Raw genomic sequence first — 20288 nt, 5'->3', positions numbered from 1 at the left:
CTCGCTCCCTCTCCCTTGATCTCTATCCTTACCCTCCTCGTCTCTGCGCCCAGCCCTCCGAGCTAAGTGCTGCAGACAGGGAATGGATGGATAATAGCTACCTTGGGAGAAGGACAAGAAAAAGTGAGGGAGGAAGAAAGAGACAGGGGAGAGAGAGAGAGAGAGAGAGAGAGTGGGGAGAGAGAGGGCAGAAGGAGAAAGGGCTAGACTGGCGGCGACATTTCAGAGAGTTATTATTGTCATTAGTTCGGGCGGCCTGGATTCCGTAGTTCCGTTGAGAAAGAAGGAAAGAAATAAGAATTACAGAAAGATGAGGGGAGAGAGAAGAGGAGACATAGGGGAGTGACGGAGCAGAGTGGGTAGAATTGGGAGGCACATGAGGAGGAGAAAGAAAAGAATAATTGAAAAGCAAAGAGAAAAGGGGAATAGAACAAGGAGATGGAGATGGAAAGAGACTAGAATCATGCTCTACCTCAAAGTCATTCAGTGGAGGAGAAAGAACACCATTCAATCTCAGTGGTGTTCATTCTCTCTTTTTTTCATTTATTTTTCGGGGTGCTGGTGGTTAGTTTACTTTGCCAAATGTGTAAATTGGGGCATTCACACATTATCCAATCACTCGTCCATACTTCACATAGGTGAGAACAGTATGTGTGAAGTAAGTATCAACAGTATGCATTATTTTTACTGTGTGTGTGTGTGTTAGACAAATAACACCACAAGACTGATTTACACATATAATGAGGGATTTGACACATTTTAGTTCCTCTGACAAGTACATTAACACACACTTAACGACATATCTGAAATGATTGCTCTGACTCCTGACAGCGATTATGTCACAATTTCTAATCCTCATGTGAATACACTCAAAAATCATCAGAGTCAACTCAAAACTGGACTGTCGGTGGCAGATTTTGTAATGAATCTGATGCCTATCATCTGAATTTCATCTGTGATTGCCAGAGGGAATGGCACTGTTGTTGAGTATTTATTCGATTTGCATAAAGTAGCTGCAGTGGAAAAAAAAAAAAAAAAAGAGAGAAAATTGATAAAGTCTGATGAAAGGCCATCCATTCTAATGTAGATAAAGCATTTCTTTTTGTACAGACGCTCCACCAGAGATCCCTGAGAGTACAGATTAGAGCAGAGGTGTATAGTATGTAATCATACTTTTTCCATTTTGAGCCCAGATGGAGATCCTTGTAGTGTGTGACCATCTTCTTTATCACCAGAGCAGCTGATAAAACACCACAGAGTACACGTGAATGAGAAGAAAGGAATTCAATCATTAATAGACAAATACCATCTTATGTGGGAAGAGTTTATCAGAGTCACTCCAGTGGTGCGCCATTAATTATGCACTCATGTCATATCCTCTTGAATATATTCCTGTGAAGGTTATTGATGGATACATTCTCTGATTCACGTTTGATGCTTCTCTGATTCATGAAATTTGCATTAAACTATTGAAAAAACACATCAGAAATGTGTTGAAGACCCCAACTGCTTCTCCTTTAAATGAAAATTGCACTCAAGAAAAAGGAGATAGAAGACAAGTATAAAATTATGTTTTCACCTCGACCTCTGCTTTAATTTCTGACCTGTCAGGTGTCTCTTTTTCAAGATGAAATCCAATAATGAAAAAAAAAAGGAGGAGGGGAGTACGGGCGAAACGAGGCACGAAGTCTGAACTTGTATGATAAAAAAAAGGGAGCACAGGAAGGAGTGAGAGGTGGAAAATAAGGGGAGCGAGACGAGGAGAGGTGAGGGAAGAGGATATAATAAAGAGATCCGGTGAAAAGCGGTGGTCATAATGGAGATGGAGAATGAGGGATGTTGGGTTAATGGCGGGAGGAAGAAAGCAGGAGGTGGAGAATGGGGTGTAATCGACGTCCGGCATTAGCGCTTTGCTCCCAGTCAGTCCGGAGCGACGGGGGGCCTAGCAGCAGGGGGATGATGCTTGTTTCCTCGGATGGTTGTGTACGTCCATATCTTAGTGCGCGTGTGTCCTCATGTGTGTTTGTGTTGCTAGGCACTGAGCTCAGAGCAAGGTAGGTCATTACTGCTACAATAACCCGAAGATAGAGAGAACCACGGAGCGAGGGAGGGTGAGGAACCGGAGGAGACGCAGGAGAAAGACAGACAGGGAGAAAAAGAAAGAGATGTGTGCCAAGAATAATGATAGACCAATCCAAAGGCTCTATATAGCAGAGACTCGCATTACCGGCCTTAACCAGTTCACCACACACATTCACACGGTCCGGCGCCAGAGCCTCACCCCACCAACCCCACCCCCCCCATGCAATAAACATACACACATACACACACACACACACACACACACACACCTTCAGACCATCGTCACCTGCTGAGTTCTGACCCAACCTCCTGCAGAGAAAACTGTGAGCTCCGAGGCTGTGAAGATCTTAAGTTTCAGGCAGACACACAACAGACAGAGGGAGCAGTGGCCTGACAAACAAGAAGGTAGAGTGACAGACAGATTGATAAACAGACAGACAGATAAAAAAGACAGACAGACAGGCAGATAAAAAGACAGGCAGGCAGGAAGGCCGGCAGGCAGGCGGAGTGTGTGGTCTGGCGGTCGAAGCAGCGCGGGGAGGTTCTCTTTATGTGGCTGGCTGTAATGCTAAGTAAATACAGTTGTTAAGGTTAGGGAAATAGAGTGTGTTACCTTGATACACACTGCGGCTTAGCCAGGCTATCCACAAGAGTATATACTGTACAGTACACTCATACTCGCACACAGACTCTATGGACATTCCTCTCCATTTTATATGCACTGCTGTCCACTTCATCACATCAACAAAGAGACCACTTATAAGCTTCTGTGAGATTTGCTGCATACTTACTGCATTCCACTGGGTTAAGTCTCTGCAGCAGTCACTAGCAAGGCTAAACCAGCACCATTACTCATGTTATTGTGGTACACAGCTATAAGGACTGGTATGTTTATTTAAAAGCTCATGAAAACACCAGTTGTGAAAGTAAGTTGTGTTATTGCTCTATATTCACGATGATTAATATGCGTCTAGAAATCAAAGGGATGCAATGAAAACAGCTTGTGGTATTGTAGATGTAGATGATGGAGCACGATTGTGAAAGCGTTCTGTGATTTCTTTCAGGCGGCGCAGGGAACTCCACCCAGTCTAGAGGACCTAACACCTTCGGGGGAACCGAGGGCGGCGGTGAGAACGGGCCCCTCCAAGCCTCCAACATCGCCGTCATCGCCGGCGCCGCGGGAGGTTCCGCCTTCCTCCTGCTAGTCACCGCTGTCATCTGCGTGGTGTGCTACCGGCGGCGGCACGCCAAGCACTCGGACACCCACCACCCTCCGCTGTCGCTGTCCTCACTCACCAGCCCCAAGCGGGGAGGCGGCGGGGGCATGACGAGCTCCAACAACAACGGATCTGAGCCGAGCGACATCATCATCCCGCTGAGGACGTCGGACTCGGCCTACTGCCCGCACTACGAGAAGGTGAGCGGGGACTACGGACACCCCGTCTACATCGTCCAGGAGATGCCGCCTCAGAGCCCGGCCAACATCTACTACAAAGTATGAGACGGTCGCTGCTCAGGCCGACTGGACACACCCACCTCCCTCTACCCATTACCAACCAAACCCCCCGTTCCAAATGAAGCCACAGCAAAGCTCGCCATCACAGCTCCCACCCTGAACCCCTCAATACTTACCAGTATTGTCCCTCGGACACCCTCTCACCGCCCCATGAGCCCACACCCCGGGCCACAGTTGTGCTTCTAGCTGAATAAACCACCCCACCCCATTCTCACACAACTGGGCCACTAAGTGCGTGTAAAGGGCGATGTCGCAACCATTACACAGCACTTCTCAACAAGGCCCTCACGAATGGGCAAGAGCCTCTGAGTGCCCCCTTCTTGTTAACTCAGAGCGAAACAAGCCCCAACCGTGCTGAATAGAAGAGTCGTCCCCAAAACGCCAGTCTGTGTGTGTGTGTGTGCGCGACAACACACTTTTTTTCTAGCAGTACGGATGTGGCGTCGGGACTTGTGATGTTTTAAAAAAAATGTAAAAACGAGAAAGAAAAGGACTACAGCGAAGAAAAAAAAACTATACCCCTGAACCCGCTTAGCGCCGATGAACTCTGATTCTCAGAGGCCATACCTGCCTAACCCACCACCCCGCCCCTCAGAGCTCCATCAGCCAACCAGAGACCGGCCCCTGCCACTAACTCACCAATAGGTTTCTAGTTTGTTTGTGTTTGTTTCTCCTGAGAAAACGGGGGGCCTCGGACTCACCCAATCAACTAGCCGGGGGTGGCGGTCACATGTCCGGGCCTGAAGAGGTCTGGCCAATCGAGTCACGGTGACACTCAGAATCTTGTATATTTTAATAATGTGCGTGTGTGACTGTGCGAGTGTGCATACGACTTGGATAATAATTATGGCGCTGCTGCTCCACATTAGACATGTGTGTGCAGTTAGTGTGCTTCAGTACAGCAAGTTTGCATATGAGTTTGCATATGCGTGCGTGGGGTTTAGTTCATGTGCGTGTGTACGCTTTGTGTGAGTGATTGTGCGTACGCGTGCGTTCTTTAGACTTGTCTTAAATACCAAAACACAAAATAGTGAGCGAATATCAAAAAAGTGAGATTTTTTATCGCTATCAACACTTATAGATTATATATATGAATATCCAGTAAATAATTTCTAGATGTTTTTTTCTGTTTTCTATTGTTTCATTATTTTTACCCACTCTGTTAAACTACACTTCTGTTGCTAGACATTTTTTATCTGCTGTTTTGTTTTGTTTTTCTTTCACAACTTAGAGCGACCTTATTTTCTTCCTTTTCCCTTTGCGTTGTATATTAATTTAATCCCTGTTTTAATTTTCCCGGCGAATAGAGGTTGTTTCTCTCTTCCTCTCTTCCCTCTCTCATTCACTCCCTCCTACCCTACCTCCCCTCCACCCCTCCCTCCCCTCTAGGGTCTCTGAACTCTGTGTATATTTTTATAGCTCCTTGTACTATGCTGTAGTTTTGAAGTTTAGACCTCGTTTGTGGAAGTGTTGAGGTAGAACCATCTATGAAAGTTTTTTTTTTGTTTTTTTCAAACGCTTTTTTTGAAACGCAGAAGTGAAAAGAAGTGAGGGACAGGAGGGGGAGGCAGTAATGGTGGGGGGAGGGGGGGATGAAATGACAAAGAAGAATAAAGGGAAAAAAGAACAGGGCGAGAGAGAGAGAGTACTGTCTGGGGAGGAGGAATAAAGCGGCGTCTGAATGCAGAACTTTAAAAAAAAAAAAAAAAAAAAGAAAGAGAGGAAGGGAGGGAGGGAGATGAGGAAAGAAAAGACTGTGATGGAATTGCACACTAAAGAAAAAGAAGCTGAGGGGAGGGGAGGATGGGAGCGGCAAGAGTGAGAGATGAAGGATCCCAAGGAAGGAAGGATGGAAAGAGTGGCTGGTGAAAGGAGAGAAACCTTTTTCTTTGAACGGAGGGTCTGAGCCGCCTGAACGGAGGCGATGGACCGACAGCCAAAACGGATTTTGAAGGAGTTGAACTCTAACCGTGGAAAGGAGAGATCTCATCACACACGCACACACACACACATCTACTGTGACTCTGTCACACTTTACGTTAACGTGAGGTGGCACATTTCAGATTTGCTCCTGTTTTCCGCCAAAATTTGTGTTGAAGTGCATCTCTGTGTATCACACACAAACACACACACTCTCTCCCTCGTTTATTATAAAGGCACACTGCTAGCTGTGGACACACAAAAGAGAAATCCCCCATGCAGTCAGTACACCCTGTTTCTCTATGTTTGACGCACACACACACACAGAAACACACACCCTCCCACACAACCTAACACAAATTTCACACCTTTTAATGACTGCCACAAATGCCTACTGATTGCAAGTGAATGACATACATTCTCTCTAGTGCCCGCTTGCCCTCTCAATCGCACACATAGACACACACACACACACACACACACACACACACACTTTTACCCACACCCGACAAAAATGCTGATTGCTTTCATATGACTCTGTATTTCTGTGATTAAGACTAACTCGATGGACATGGGAGGGATGAAAAGAGTGTTTGTGCGCGGTGTGTTTTCTCCTCTCAAGCCCTCACACAGACGCCCACACACACAAACACACACACTTACACACACACACACTAGTGCCCAGCACCTCGACCATGGAGGGCAATAACATAACGCTGTGTTCAGAGGTGCAATAAGTTCACATGTGCATACTAATAAAGCTGTTTTGTGTTGCTCAAACATGTTTATGGCTTATGTGTAAACTGGTTGGCAGTGGAGAGCTTACGCTTTTGTTTTTTGTCACACACAAACAAACACATACATACACACTCACTCATTCATAAGGCCTCCAGTGATGTAGCCATGATGTTTTCTGTGTGAAACCAGTGTTAAATCTGGACCTTACAGCATTTCTCAACTGTGTTTTGTATCAGTATCTTAACATCATATAATAGATATGTTTCATGATTAAGTGTCACATTCGTCTGAAATGACTTTGTTCAACACATGATGATGTTCAGATATGTTTTTATATCATGGTTGAGTTTGGATTGTATTTGACTGTATCAAAATTGATTTCAAAGATGAAATGAGGACAAAACACCTCAGATACTTCTTTTTTGTACAACTACCGACTTGTGTTTTTTATGTATGCTATGTCTATTTAAACATACTCAGAGTACCTAAAATATCCTCCAAGCCAAATGAAGTGTCTGTTACTCTCTCTTCAACAACTCCTGCAACGCTTTGGAGCGCTCCAATCCAAAATGACACTATTTTGTTCAAAAATGGCTGTTGCCGCGAGGGGGAAAAACAAAACTTCTCAGACTTTACGGCATCGTCTCCGACAAAGAAGCCACTGCCCTGTTTTCAGTCCATTACGCCCCCTGCTCCCCCTCCCTTTCAGCAGAATGTCAAGTATCTCTTGGACTCAAAGTTTTTCTTTTAATGTTTGATTTTCATGTCGATGTTCTTTCAAAAGTTGTGTCTCTGACTCTCCGTGTTTGTGTTTGACCGGTCGACTCAACGTGTTGGCTTTTCTAAAAACCACGGACACAGCCACTGGTTGTCATTTTGAAAAGAGAAAGAAGAAAGTGCTGTTTCTATGGAACGGGGGAGAGAGAGAGAAAAAAAAAAGCAGCTTCCGCCTAGCTCCCTCACCTCTCCGTTGGTGAAAGTGTGTGTATGTGTGTGTAAATGTGTGTGTGCGTGTTTCTTTGTGCCAATAGCCAGCGAGCGGAGGCCGCGGAGCGAGGTGGCCCTCGTATGTGACGTGTTGAGACTTTGTATTTGGGACACCTCTGTGTGAGAAGGGTTTTTTTGTGTCCTCTCCTCCTCTTCCTCTCTCCTCCTTTACCCCCTTGTCTACTCATCATGGCGACCCCTTTATCCCCCTCCTCCCCCGTGTGCCCCTGCCCTCCCCCAACACACCTCTAAAGAGAGGAAAAAACTAGTACATTCCTGGTTTGGAAAAAAAAGGTTGAATAAAAAAACAAACAAAAATGTTTAAGCACCACTCTTCTGGTCCTGTTGTGTGATTCATTCTTGCGTGAGGGTCTGCAGAGGTCTTTTGTTCTGAATGTGTGTGTGCGTGTGTGTGTTCCTGAGGCCCACTGCTAACCCTGCCTTTAATAGAAGGTCTCCCCTTATCTCTGCTTTGGGCTTGTCTCAGCAGGGGCTCTTTCACTGCCTCTGCTAATAACACTGCCATTTTAGACACACACACACACACACACACACACACACACACACTGGCTCTCCCACTGGTGTTATCAACAAGTTATCAAACCTGGCTTCGTTAGTGTTGAGTGTTGCTTGGCAACGTATTGACTGAGCTGATTTCATTCTCTGTCCCCCTCTCTACTCCCCTCTCTCTCCTCCATTTCCCCTTCTCTCCCTCTAGGTTTGTGACATGTTGCCATGGTAATCGTTGGCGTCTTTTGCTCCCTTCCAAATTTTTGTCTCATCCGGTTGTATATGTGTCTGAGTGTTTTTAAGGCCTTCCAGAGCATGTAGCTTTTTTTCCGTTGGCACTTGGTCGGGCAGAGTCAAACCATGCCGCATTGATTTGCATTTCCATTACCAGTTTAAATGTGCCGAGTCACGCCCGAGATGGACCATCTCCGAAGTCAAAGTGCGCCGCACCAACCTCCAAGAGGGTTGCGGTGTCATCAGATGGGCTTCGTCATTATTCGGGGAGGAGCTAGCTAACTTCCAGTTTAGCCCTCTGCTAACTTGAATAGGATAGATTGATTTTGATGGTCTGGCTCTTCTAGACTTTCCAAATGTTATCAGACCAAATGGATTAAATTCTGATATTGAAACAAGTCATTTTGGAGTAGTTGTGATGCTCATAAAACATATCCACCATTTCAAAACTGCTCTTAACCACTAATCACAGTTCGGGTGCTGTTTAAGATAAGTCTGTCATCAGTTAGAAAATACACCTTCAAGCAGGTAGAACATTTGTAATGGAGATGCAAATCCTTGCTGCGTTGGCGCGATGCACCAAATCAGACCAAGTCAAGCCAAGCCAGCACATGTGTATAGAACACCCATAATGGTGCGCCACCAGGGTGGCCTGGTGGGTAAGATGACCAAGCAGCTGCCTTTGCCCTTTGATCTGTGATGTGTGAGAGTAGATTACATGCTGTCTCGCACACACACACAAACACATATATACACACATTCACTGACCCCCAACTACACAAACACCACCACATGTCCATACACGAATGCAATCGTATGCACTGGCACACACACCAATATATAGCAGCCCTGATCCTGGCAGATACTTGTCACTGCCTCTGCCATGACAACCCATCACTGTAACTGAGGCCAAGCACAAAGAAGGTTACGTCCATTCACCAGCAACCTGCTAAGACTACTAATCTACCTTCAGTCGGTTATACTTTGTCGCTCTGTGGCCATTTTGCCATTTTCTTCTTTCTCTTCTTTCTCTTTTAACAAGTTTTCAATCATAATCTCGTAAGCCATAATCATAACCTGCTTGTAAACAAAACTGCTCATTTACTGTGACTGGTTTGGACTGGAACTGAGAACTGCTTACTAATTAGACCGAGTCCAAATTTAAATCAGTTCCTAAGTCATATCCTGTGGTGTCACATCGGACACTAACAGTTCCTGTTATGATAGGCCTGTTTCACACCAGACATTTCAACTTGTCATAGGAGGAGAAGCACAGGTTTTAATAATAACATTAACTTTTTTTTGTTCAAGCATTCCAATTAGCCATGAAAGTGCAGCAGTGAGCCAGCATGCACAACACCAGGACTCTGAAGGTGAAGCAGCTAAATTTATTTCAGCCATCATTATTTTTTTCTGTTTATTCCTGTGCTTTTCCTGCTGTTACAGGTCAAAATATCCTCTGTGAAAAGGGCCAGTTTCATTGAACACACATCTATTGTACACCTACACAGGTGTTTTCACTTATGTTGCCTAAATAGACTCCTCCTCCCGACTGTGTGCCCAAACCTCTTCATTGACACACCACACACACTCTGTAGCTAAGTGTGATCTACCTTGTTAAGGTGGACAACTTTCACATTTATCTTTGTATGAAGATTTAGGTGACACTACCTAAAACCGTGCACAGCTCCAGCCTAAGCAGAGGTCTATTTAGCGACTGGAAGTGAAAACACCTGTGTGAGTATGCAAAACCTTTAACACAATTGCAGTTTACTGGTTTCCACAAATAAACCATTATGTACTTGCTGAAATCAATTAAAAAGATGCTAAATGTTATTTCCCTGTTCTATTCCTGTTTATCAGCATATTAAATGGTACCATATGTGTGAAATCCACCCAAGACAGCTAAAAACTGTTTCTTTAGAAACCTGTGAGGACAGAATGGTATTACTACTACTACTACTACAAACACAAAAAACACAATACAAATAGCTATTTTAAAGAGAAACACTGTTTGCACAGTAGGCACAATTTGTAATAAGTAATGCAGCTATTTTACTTACTTCATCAAGGTAATGTCATTTATTATATTTGATTATTTTTTTATTACAAAAGTTTTAAACTGGTCAATAAAGCTGAAAAGTCCTAAACACATTCTTTTAAACCAGATTACACTGATTACTTTCAAACAGGTTCTTCAATATCATTTAAATTAAGATTGAAATGTTTAGATTTTAAAACCAACCACCAAGACAAATCCCAAGTATGTGGATCACAAACAACAAACTGTAACCATAACCTCAAACCGAGTCCACATTTGGGAGAACCCCCCGCTGAGTGGCGGTGGGAGTTCAAACAAGAGAACAAATCAAAAACAAGGCTTAGAATTTGAGCGTTGCCAAATGAATGGAGCCTGTGTCTAGATGTAGAGACTGCTTCCTGTATGCTACCCCTACCCTTGATGGTGTCACACTCAAATTTGTCCCAATGGATTTGTTGAAATATTGCTTTGTGACCCCTTTATAATCACCCACATTTTGAACAGAAATTGTAATTTAATGACACGCTTTTCTCAGTAACTGCAACAGATTAAAACTGCATTTAGTTTGTCATTTGATTACATATGTAACTAGTTACTCCCCAACACTGCCAATGGGTTAGTGGTCGATTAGTTCTACCTGCAGAGCACCTGGATGGTTGGTAGGTATTTATAATCTACAGAAAGCAGCCGTCACTGGGTAGAAATCAGAAAAAGCAAAAAAGGAGTGATTAGCTGACAACAAATCGTTAACTTTAATACCAAACCGGTAGTGATAATGTTCCCTCAATGGCTCACTACTGTTGCTAATCCATGGAAACCAGCAGCAATATTCCCTTCAAAGAGGAACTAATGCTAATCTAATGGCTGTTAAGCCGTAATGAGTTTGCTTGCTTCTTTCCAGTCGGGTTTAAAGGAAGCCTGTTTAGACTATCGGGACTGCTGTGGTTCCCCTTATCATTACATGCTCATCATTACTCCTGCTAATCTGTTCTGCTCAATGCACACACAGATGAATATTAATGCCATGGAGGATGATAGCCGTGTGTGTGTGCCGCATGAACACACACAGACAGATGCAGATAGGCGCCAAAAGTTGGATCGGCACACAAAGACGAACACGCACACTCTCTTGCATGCTCTCTGTGCGTTGCCAAGTGAGACGGCTGAGCCTCCTCTTCAACTCCGGGGAGGAAGGAAAACGCTTGATACGTCGCACACACGGAAACAGAATCACACACACACACACACACACACACACACACACACACTCTCTCACATCGCTTCCTTGCCTGATACTTTATCACAGCGGCAGAAGGATGGAAAGAGAAAAGAATCAGTTTTAAGTGAAATCAATAGAGAGATAATCCCCTAAATTAGATTTTGAAAAGCTTCGCCGCTGATGCGCAACTTAAAACCCAAGGATTGGCCCACTTGACTTACCAACGAAACAATCCTCGAGTAAGACGCAGTTACCATGGGAATGAGCGAAGGTCAAGGATAAGAGTAAAGTGAGGGAAAAGTGGAGAGAGAGAGGGAGATGACGCTCTACATCAAAGACATATACCCAGCTATGTGCATAGGAATCAGGGTAAAACTGCTGTGATTACAATGTCATGGTGATTAATGTAGTGTAATGTCCTAACACCCTGAGGAAGAGAGACTCACAGGGTTCAGGGATGTCTGGCACCTGACAGACCTGAAATGTCATGTCATGATTGGAGGAGAGATGAGAGGTTAAAAGGTCAAGCTGACTGATTGGATGCTAAGACACTCCTGTGTGAGACCAGACCTGGAGGCGGACAGATAGCTCAGGCGGAGAGTAAACCTCAGCAGAGGAGGAATTATCAGTAGAAAATCCATGATTTTACAGTAGTGATGCTGGCAGCTATTTCTCTTTGCCTCCACATTGCTCTGATTGTGTCTCTCTCTCCCTCTCTCTCTCTCCCTCCACCATTCTCCACCTTCTTTCTCTCTCACCACCTGACTCTAACTCGCCTTTTGTCTTTCCCCCCCCCTCTCCCTTCTGCTCTCTCTCCCTACATAGCCTCCTCGAATCTTTCAATTTCTGTACCTTTCACTCCATCTCAGAGTGAGAAATATGTTGCAGTTAATAACAGGCCTGATGACAAGTGCAGCTGCCATCTGCAAATGTGGAGCTGATGGAGAGAGAGAGAGAGAGAGAGAGAGAGAGAGAGAGATGGGGAAAATGGTTGGAAAATAGCTTGGTTGCACAGTTGGGGAGGGAGGGAGGGGAGGGGGGTGATGTTGTACATTCTGTGTTTGGCTGGAGGATATAAGAGCGTTAATTTCAGATGATTAACTTGTTAATATTCCTGAGTGGATAGCGCCACTGTTGGAGACAAGCAAAAGTTCTGTAATGCCTCTGCTTGTCACACAAACAACTCCCCTGATGTCCCCCACCCCCTTCACCACACACACACACAGACACACACACACACATTATGCATACACACACACACACACACACACACACAACTGATGCTGCAGGAAATAAACAAAGTAGGTTGTGTTCAATTAAAGAGCTTTGCCTCTAAATTTGATCCTCAGCTGCTGTAGAAGGATCTCATTATTCCTCACTGCTTTTAGTCTCCTCGCATATAAATTTAAAGAATAAAACTTGCATAATTTTCTGTTACAGAGTAATGACATCAAATTGACCGTTCGCTAAATCCCCCCACAGCCAAGCTAGTTACTCAAAAAGTTGCAAAAAACACATTTATTAGTTCTCTTCAAAGTCTTTTCCCTCTTAGAAAAGAAAAATATGAACAACGAAGTATAAATCTAACCTTTGTCTTGCTTATACAAGTATTTTTTTTTATGTGTGATACATATCTTTTAAAACAAAGAGCTTTTCTTTACAATTCAATCCAACATTATTTGTTAAGCACTTTAAAACAACCACAGTGAACCAAAGTGCTGTACAGAAGAATAAATAAAAGAAATAAAAGACATAACAGCTGACACGAGGCATAAGATTACTTATACAGCACTATAATGCTTGGGATAAGTCTACACTACAATACAAGAACAACACTGCAGACATTTTACCAGGGACATGTAGCTGTAGCCTCTGTATTTTAGCATGATATCATGTGTGTATTTAATCATTTCAGTGTTAAAGACCATTCACATGGTTGTTGTTGTGATGCTCGCAAAGTTAACGTTAATCAGTCAGCTGCCTATTGGTGATAAAATGTGCAAGCAACTGATGCAATTTCAGTAAAAATTAATTTCAAGAATTTTGATAGGTTTTTGGTTTTAAATGTGTTTTTGTTATAATTGCAAACGACGCGTGTACTGTGCAAGAATGGAAAGCTTGACAGGCTTAGCAACAGTTACTAAGGAAGGACCAGGCTTGAAAAATGATCAAGAGTAATTAGGCCTAATAAAGACATTACAGACACTTAATTTAGTGAGAATTTGCTAAATTTATGTAGGAGTGCAGTTTTTTTCTCTTTTTTTTTGGTTGCTTGTTCGTCTGTATATTGGGCTTAATTAATTACAGTTTTGCATTTGGATAATTCCAGCAGTAACTGAAAGTAATGCCAGTTACAATACCTAAAATCTGTGTGATTACATGTATATCCAGTGTAGACTATGCTTTAGGACTGGTTTTGCAGGCGTCACTTTCTCCTATACACACATAGGCTTTCACACAAGAACAATAAACCACTCCAGCACAACAAGATATTGTACATAAATACATTCCACATTCACACACAGACGCTCAGAACAGATAAACAAACTCGAGCAGACTTTCCATAAACCGCATTCTCAGAGACATTCCAAACCTAACCCAGCAAAACAAACCCGTCGTTCTGTTGTGCGGGCGTGTCATGATTGAAGTTGATTTCCAAAATGCTCTTCTATTGTTTCATCTGCCAGTTTAGCATGAACCTCATTTAGAAGAAAAAAATTGTCTTGGATTTCAAGTTCATTGTGAAACTGAAGGAATGCCGCCGCTTCCTGACAAAGAAGCAGTGTTATTGGCATCAGGGTGGTCTTGTGGTTAAAAAGAGTCCCACACAGCTGAAAGATCGGGAGTTCTTTATTCATAAACATCTACCCTGCCGAAGTGTCATCGAGCCAGACACTGGAACCTGGATTCATTGGCAGTTTGTGCAAGAGGGAAAATGCACAAAATGACCGAATCAGAACGTATGAAAGTATTAGAATCCATTGTGATGACTGGTTTCTTTCTCAGTGTTACATAAATATTGCACAAACCTGTGAGAAGTGTTCTAGTTTGTCGCTGAACTAACTGCTCTGTACACTGCAGCTTCTGTACTCTTTAAAAAGGACCAAATATCTGTGAAGAGACACAAAGCCCAAGGCACTGCCAGTCAAGTAATGATGAAACAATCACTGCATATTGGGAGCAGTTAAAGATTTCATGTACAAAAATAAACATTTGTATAACTGACTGCATATTAACATAACACTAACTGCTATTGGAAAATATTCTCCTTTGAAGCTGACACATTTCTGTCTGTCAAACTGCCCACACTGCAGCCACTTCCTAGAATCTTATTCTGTCAGGTCAATACAGCTGTTAGAAAAATGTTTTTCAGTAAGTAAAAAGTACAATAATTTCCTCCATTGTGTAGCTGAATTAATAAAAAAGTCTCACAATATAGAAACATATAAGGAAAATAAAAGTACCTCAATATTATTTGATTTAAAATCATTAAAAATGTGTTTGTTGACTTGATTTAACCTGCATGTTGACCTCTGTCATCCTTGTAAGTGTACATCAGTGATAGCATGTAAGTCAAGGGAAAGCAATGGAAATGGGTTCCCATCCTAGATTCTCAAATCAGATCAGAAAAAGCTCCAGTTGCGGAGGGTCTTTAGGGTGTACGGGTGCCAGACTTGCTGGATTAGTCTTAACAGCTGAAGCACACAATTTGCTCTTGTGATTGGTGATGAAGGGGGCTTTTTGGATGAGCGGCGCTCTTCTTCTAGGGCTTGTTTGTGCCACAACTTGATTTGCATAAATTTCTTAGACTGAGATGAAAAAATCTACACTTTATGGTTCGAGCAACTGAAGCGCAAAAAATATGCAGATAGCGCTCGCGACACATTCTCTGTGATTCCGGACGTGATTCCTTATCAGCTGGGTTTCACATTTCAGTGGCAGAGCTTGACTTCTGATCTGCTGGCAGTAGAGCAACAAGAAAAACATTTCCTTACCAGAACCACCTCATCTTTCTGTACTTATTGCTGTATTTTATTTAGCCTGTCTTCCTGAGAAAGACAACACAATAGGTACACTATAGGTTGTAAATTCAGTAGCCAAAAATGACCTTATCTGCCACTGATTAGCTAGTGACAGATGGCACCTAGCAGCCACAATAATTATGGCCCAAGGAAATGACGCAGTTCCGATGTCGTCATTATATTGTGACTTCCTTCTTAGGTGTTGGGTAGATGGCTACATAGTTAATCACTGTTTGCTTCCCATTTTCTAACATGTTCTCAACCCTGATACAGACCTTACCCACAGTGTCGTCACACCATTAAACATCATTATTTTTAACAGTGATTTTTGGTAAGCAGCATATTACCCTCGGGTCATTCTGGAGCACAGGTATAAACAATCTATGTGGACTTGATGATTTTATTTCAAGCAGCACAGGAATTTAATAGGAATGTGCTCCAGCTTTATGTACTGTAAAGCTAAACTAATAAACAATGAAAGACCTGTTCTGTTTTGCTGTGAAGTGCGCAACATGCAAGATACAGAACGGTTTTCATCATACCAATCGGTGCATGTCACACCTATTTCAAGTCTTTAATGCATCATCACCGCCGCGAGGATGTGCGCGCATAACAAGATGAGAGGTTGCATGAAGAGCTGGGAAGTTTTTCATGTTAAGTTCAAAGTTGAGGTGTAACCATGGGGAGGCGGATTTCTACCTGCACACATTTTCACGATCAAATTGTGTCATGAGACCTTTCTCTAAATGATGCCCGGGCAGAGTTCAAAGCAAATCCTGTTCAAAGGAAATCTGATTTAATTTTCACTCAGTCAAGTCTAAATGTGATCATGCCAAAGTCATCCTGGTTAGCACCACACCCTTTGAGATGCTCAAGAAGGCGAGCTTTCGGATCCCTAAAGACACTTTTCAATCCATCAAGAAGGATTTCACACCACTTGTGCTGTGGCAGCCTCCCATTAGCTTTTGCAGGTTGTAGTAGTCTGTGAGAGTCAAATTTTATTCAAAATGTTAGTCTCTCTCTCTCTCTCTCTCTCTCTCTCTCTCTCTCTTCACAGCTCTCTGGCTCATTCCCCTGATTTTGAAACTCACAGTCCTTAAACAACAACTGTGATCCAGAGACAGGTGTTTTAAAAGATATCTCCTGATATTTCCTGACATAAATCAAATTTATTCTACCTACAGTAACATCCCACTGTGTTTTTGATATTAAAGCTATCAATCATTGTGTGAGGGTTGCAGTTTTAAAAAGGTTAATGTGTCATTTTCCACCACCTACAGACACACTAGCTGTCCCTGCAGAAATATTACAATGGCATTTAGTCAGTGAGACCTCCAAAAGATTTGAGGCAGTTAAATTAGATCTCAACCGGTACCGGCACCATAACACCCCTGACAGAATACGTTCCTTCTATGTGTTTTACTAATATTCATAATAGGATTTCAGTTTGGTTTGGTTTGGAGTACAGCTTGTGTAGGAAGAGATTTGAGTTGTCTCAGGCATCGATATGACACACCTGGAAGAGCACTAGTAGAGATGTTGAGTTGTACTATTCTGAGAGGATCACATAAGGGGGAATTGTTTAATTTGGGGGTCTTTTTTGGGGGAGGAGCGGGTGTTTTTTGGAGACAATGCATCCCTTTATCCATAAAGCAATCTGTAAACCTAACCCTAACCCTAACCCTTAACCCTTTCATCAAGAGAAGAGCACATTGTCCAGAGTAAGAAGAAGAAAGAAGAACAGGAGAAGGATGCTGTGTCTCATGGGTGAGTCCAGTCCAATGGTAGTTTGGTTGTTTGTCCTCATAAGAACACTAGATAATGCTTGTTGGAGGCCGATGTGAATCCCAGTATGGCAGTATTTGATATGCTTAAAATTGTTGCCTATTTAATGTTGCCTAAGAATTTTATTGCTTATCAGAAATGACAACTCTATGACATAGCATTTAAATATCACTACATTTATTTCCTTACAAAAAAGGAGCGAACAAGTACAGGTTTCACTATTAACATTAACGATGATTCCTTTCTGTTCAATGGTATATAGCCATCATTCAATTTATTATTTAAGCTTGTACTTTTCCTACTGTGACATATTGAAATGTCTTCCATGAAAAAGGTCTATGGCTAAGTTATATCGCGCGTCTCCTTGAATCTCCCGACCTTGTCAGAGCGGCTGTCGAAAAATGTATCAAAATCTCTGAGACAACGTGCTGCTCCTCTCTCTCCATGTTTAATAGATCAAGATAGTCCTCTAACCATCATTTTATCGCTAATGTGAAACTCTGCTGTGTTTAGGGAATTTAAGTAATGGAAGACAGGCTTTTGCAGATGGCTCCTAAGCCATTGTGGTCACATCGTATCGTCGTTATCTGATGGATGATATGAGTGGCCGCTACCTGATATCGAGCAAAAAAAAAGGCCATTTTCAGCCCCATGTATCAGCCCGTCTCTAAAACCTTACCCAGCAGCGGAGCATTTTGTCCATTAGCCAACAACAGATCCAGCATGTTGGTCGTCAAAAATACAAAGAAGACACAGCCAAGGATCCTTTCTGGTAAATAGCTGTAACCGACCGTTTGTGTTTACATCTGCTGCAGCCAAAGAGAGTAAACAGTGTGAGAAAGAGGTACAACAACCGCTATTCCAAATGCTGCAAAATGAGCCAAAAACCGAGCCAACCCCAGCCCCCCCCCCCCCCCCCCCTCCTCGACCTCCTCCCCAATCCTCATACCCCACAAACCCCCCGAAATGCCCCCCAACCCCAATGCTCTAACTCTCTTTCTGCCCACTGCAGAAAGAGAGGAAAGTGAATGAGTCACCCGCCTCCCTCTCCATCTCTCCCCCCTTTTCTCTCCCTCCCCCATCTCTTTATTGAGGCAGCTGCACCCTTTGACCTTTACGCTTGTGGAATGTGTGTGTGTGTGTGTGTATGTGTGTGTGTGTGTATGTGTGTGTGTGGACCAGTGGTAGTGAAGGCCGATGTTAAGGGGGAGTGGAGGGGATGAAGGCAGAGAGGAGAGGAGAGGAGGGGTGGTGGAGTTGGTGAATTTGGGAGATGGGGACTATGGAGGGTGGAAGGAGAGGGGAGACATTGGGAGGAGGAGGGGGGGAGAGGTCGCTTTTTCTCCCTACCACAAAAGCTGTCAGGGGGAACAATGAGCATGGAGAATGGTGTGTGTCCAGGGAGGCACTGAGCCGTGTTAGTGTGTGAACCGGGCAGAGAGAGGGCATAAGAAAGAGGAGGAAAAAAGAGAGCGACAAATGATGGAGAATGGAATGAGATGAGAAGACGATGGAGGAAAAAGGGAGATGAAGAGATAGAGAAAAACGTACAGGGACGAGAGAAGGAGGGTGAGAACGGGTGAGAAAGAAGGAGAGGGAATGATAGGAGAGGGGGAGAGAGAGACAGAGGAGTGCAGAAGGGTATTTGTTTTGTCTAGCAGCGCTCTTAAATACTAAACTTCCGTTGCCAAAGGAAACAGAACACAAGGCCCAGCATCGGGACGTGTGTGTGTGTGTGTGTGTGTGTGTGTGTGTGTGTGTGTGTGTGTGTGTGTGTGTGTGTGTGTGTGTGTGTGTGTGTGTGTGTGTTTGTGTGTGTGTGTGTTTGTGTGTGTGTGTGTTTGTGTGTGTGTGTGTGTGTGTGTGTGTGTGTGTGTGTGTGTGTGTGGCCAGCATACCAAAGGGGCCCTGCTCCTCACTGTACCAATGACATCAGTATGGTTAGTGCTTTACATTCACCAAGTCCTCATTAAGTTTATCTGTGTGCGAATGTGTGTGTCGCCGTGTGTGCGTGCCTTGTGTTCAAACTATGCAGCATTTCAGACTACACACCGTGCAGCTGGCTGCAGACAAAGGTGTTCGCCGCGCTTTGTTTCAAAGATGCGGGTGCGAGGGTGCGTGTGTGTGTGCGAGTGTTTGAACAGTTGCAGGGGCGGAAGAGAGTGGGGGTGTTGGTAGGTAATTGAGTGGAGATTTTGAATGTGTGTTTGTTTGTGTGTGTGTGTGTGTGTGTGTGTGTGGAGGGGGGAGGGTTTCAATGATAGGGTATTTTGCTTTGAAAGCAAACTGGAGGGGAACGGTGGACCCCCACCACCGCACGTACACACACACAGAAAAAAGTATTGATTTTCTAGCTGGTGTGTGAGGTGTGGTAAGTGGTTGGTAATAGCAGGAGAAGAGTGTTGTGAAGTGGTGCAGGTTAAGAAGTTTGGCTGCTGGGTAGACTTTTTATCTCTGTGAAGGGGGCAATATTGATGGGATGAGATGGACGGGGGTCACAAAACACTCCAGTGTCTCTAAATGAGGAAGAGAGATGTGAAAAACCACTCAAATAAAGAGTGTCCAAAGGCACAGTTTATTATACGTACACATATATCTCCAAGAGAGGACTGTAAGTGCACTGTGATGACACACATGTACAAGCATACTACATACAGAGGCAATGCATACATTCATACATGTATCTCATTGTGCACCAATACATAAACATTATGCATACTTTTACACATACACCTCCACAAAGTACTTAAACTATGAACACACATAGAAAGTACACTTTCCTGCACACAAGTATGAACACACATGTATGGATGTACACACATACTGCAGTATTGAACCAAGGAAATGTTATGTTGTTGTGCGACCAAATAAATTATGCAAAAACATGAACTCATTATACAGACATTTAAGTACAAAGTAAGTCATTACATAGACACACCTTCAAATGTTATTTTTACATGTACACTTATGCCACTAAGCACATGGTGACATTTACGCTCCTACTAAACACATGGTGCTTAAGTGTGTGCATGTTCTTAAAAGCTACTAATGTATCACCAGACACACTTCCATGAGCCAGTTCCATACACGAGCAGTTCCATACACATAATGGGTTTTAACACATACATAACGTCACACACAAGAAGTGCCAGGGCTGAAAAATATAAAAGTGCTTTATACAGTATGTGAAATGGAGTTCAATTCACTGTAGCATTTTCAGATCTTTGGAAAACC

General features: G+C 43.3%; 1 protein-coding gene across 1 annotated transcript in view; it reads left to right on the top strand.

The window, feature by feature from the left end:
• Positions 1 to 3583, top strand: part of efnb3b (ephrin-B3b) — a 73146-nt gene extending 69563 nt beyond the window's left edge. The window contains exon 5 of the mRNA XM_062444999.1: positions 3147 to 3583. Within this exon, the coding sequence (XP_062300983.1) occupies positions 3147 to 3583 (437 nt within the window). The remainder of the gene's footprint in view (positions 1 to 3146) is intronic.
• The last annotated feature ends 16705 nt before the right edge of the window (positions 3584 to 20288 follow it).

This window comes from Scomber scombrus, chromosome 23 (assembly GCF_963691925.1).
Source record: "Scomber scombrus chromosome 23, fScoSco1.1, whole genome shotgun sequence".
NCBI lineage: Eukaryota > Metazoa > Chordata > Actinopteri > Scombriformes > Scombridae > Scomber > Scomber scombrus.
Note: the sequence above shows the minus strand (reverse complement) of the source record. Positions and strands in the feature narration are given on the sequence as shown.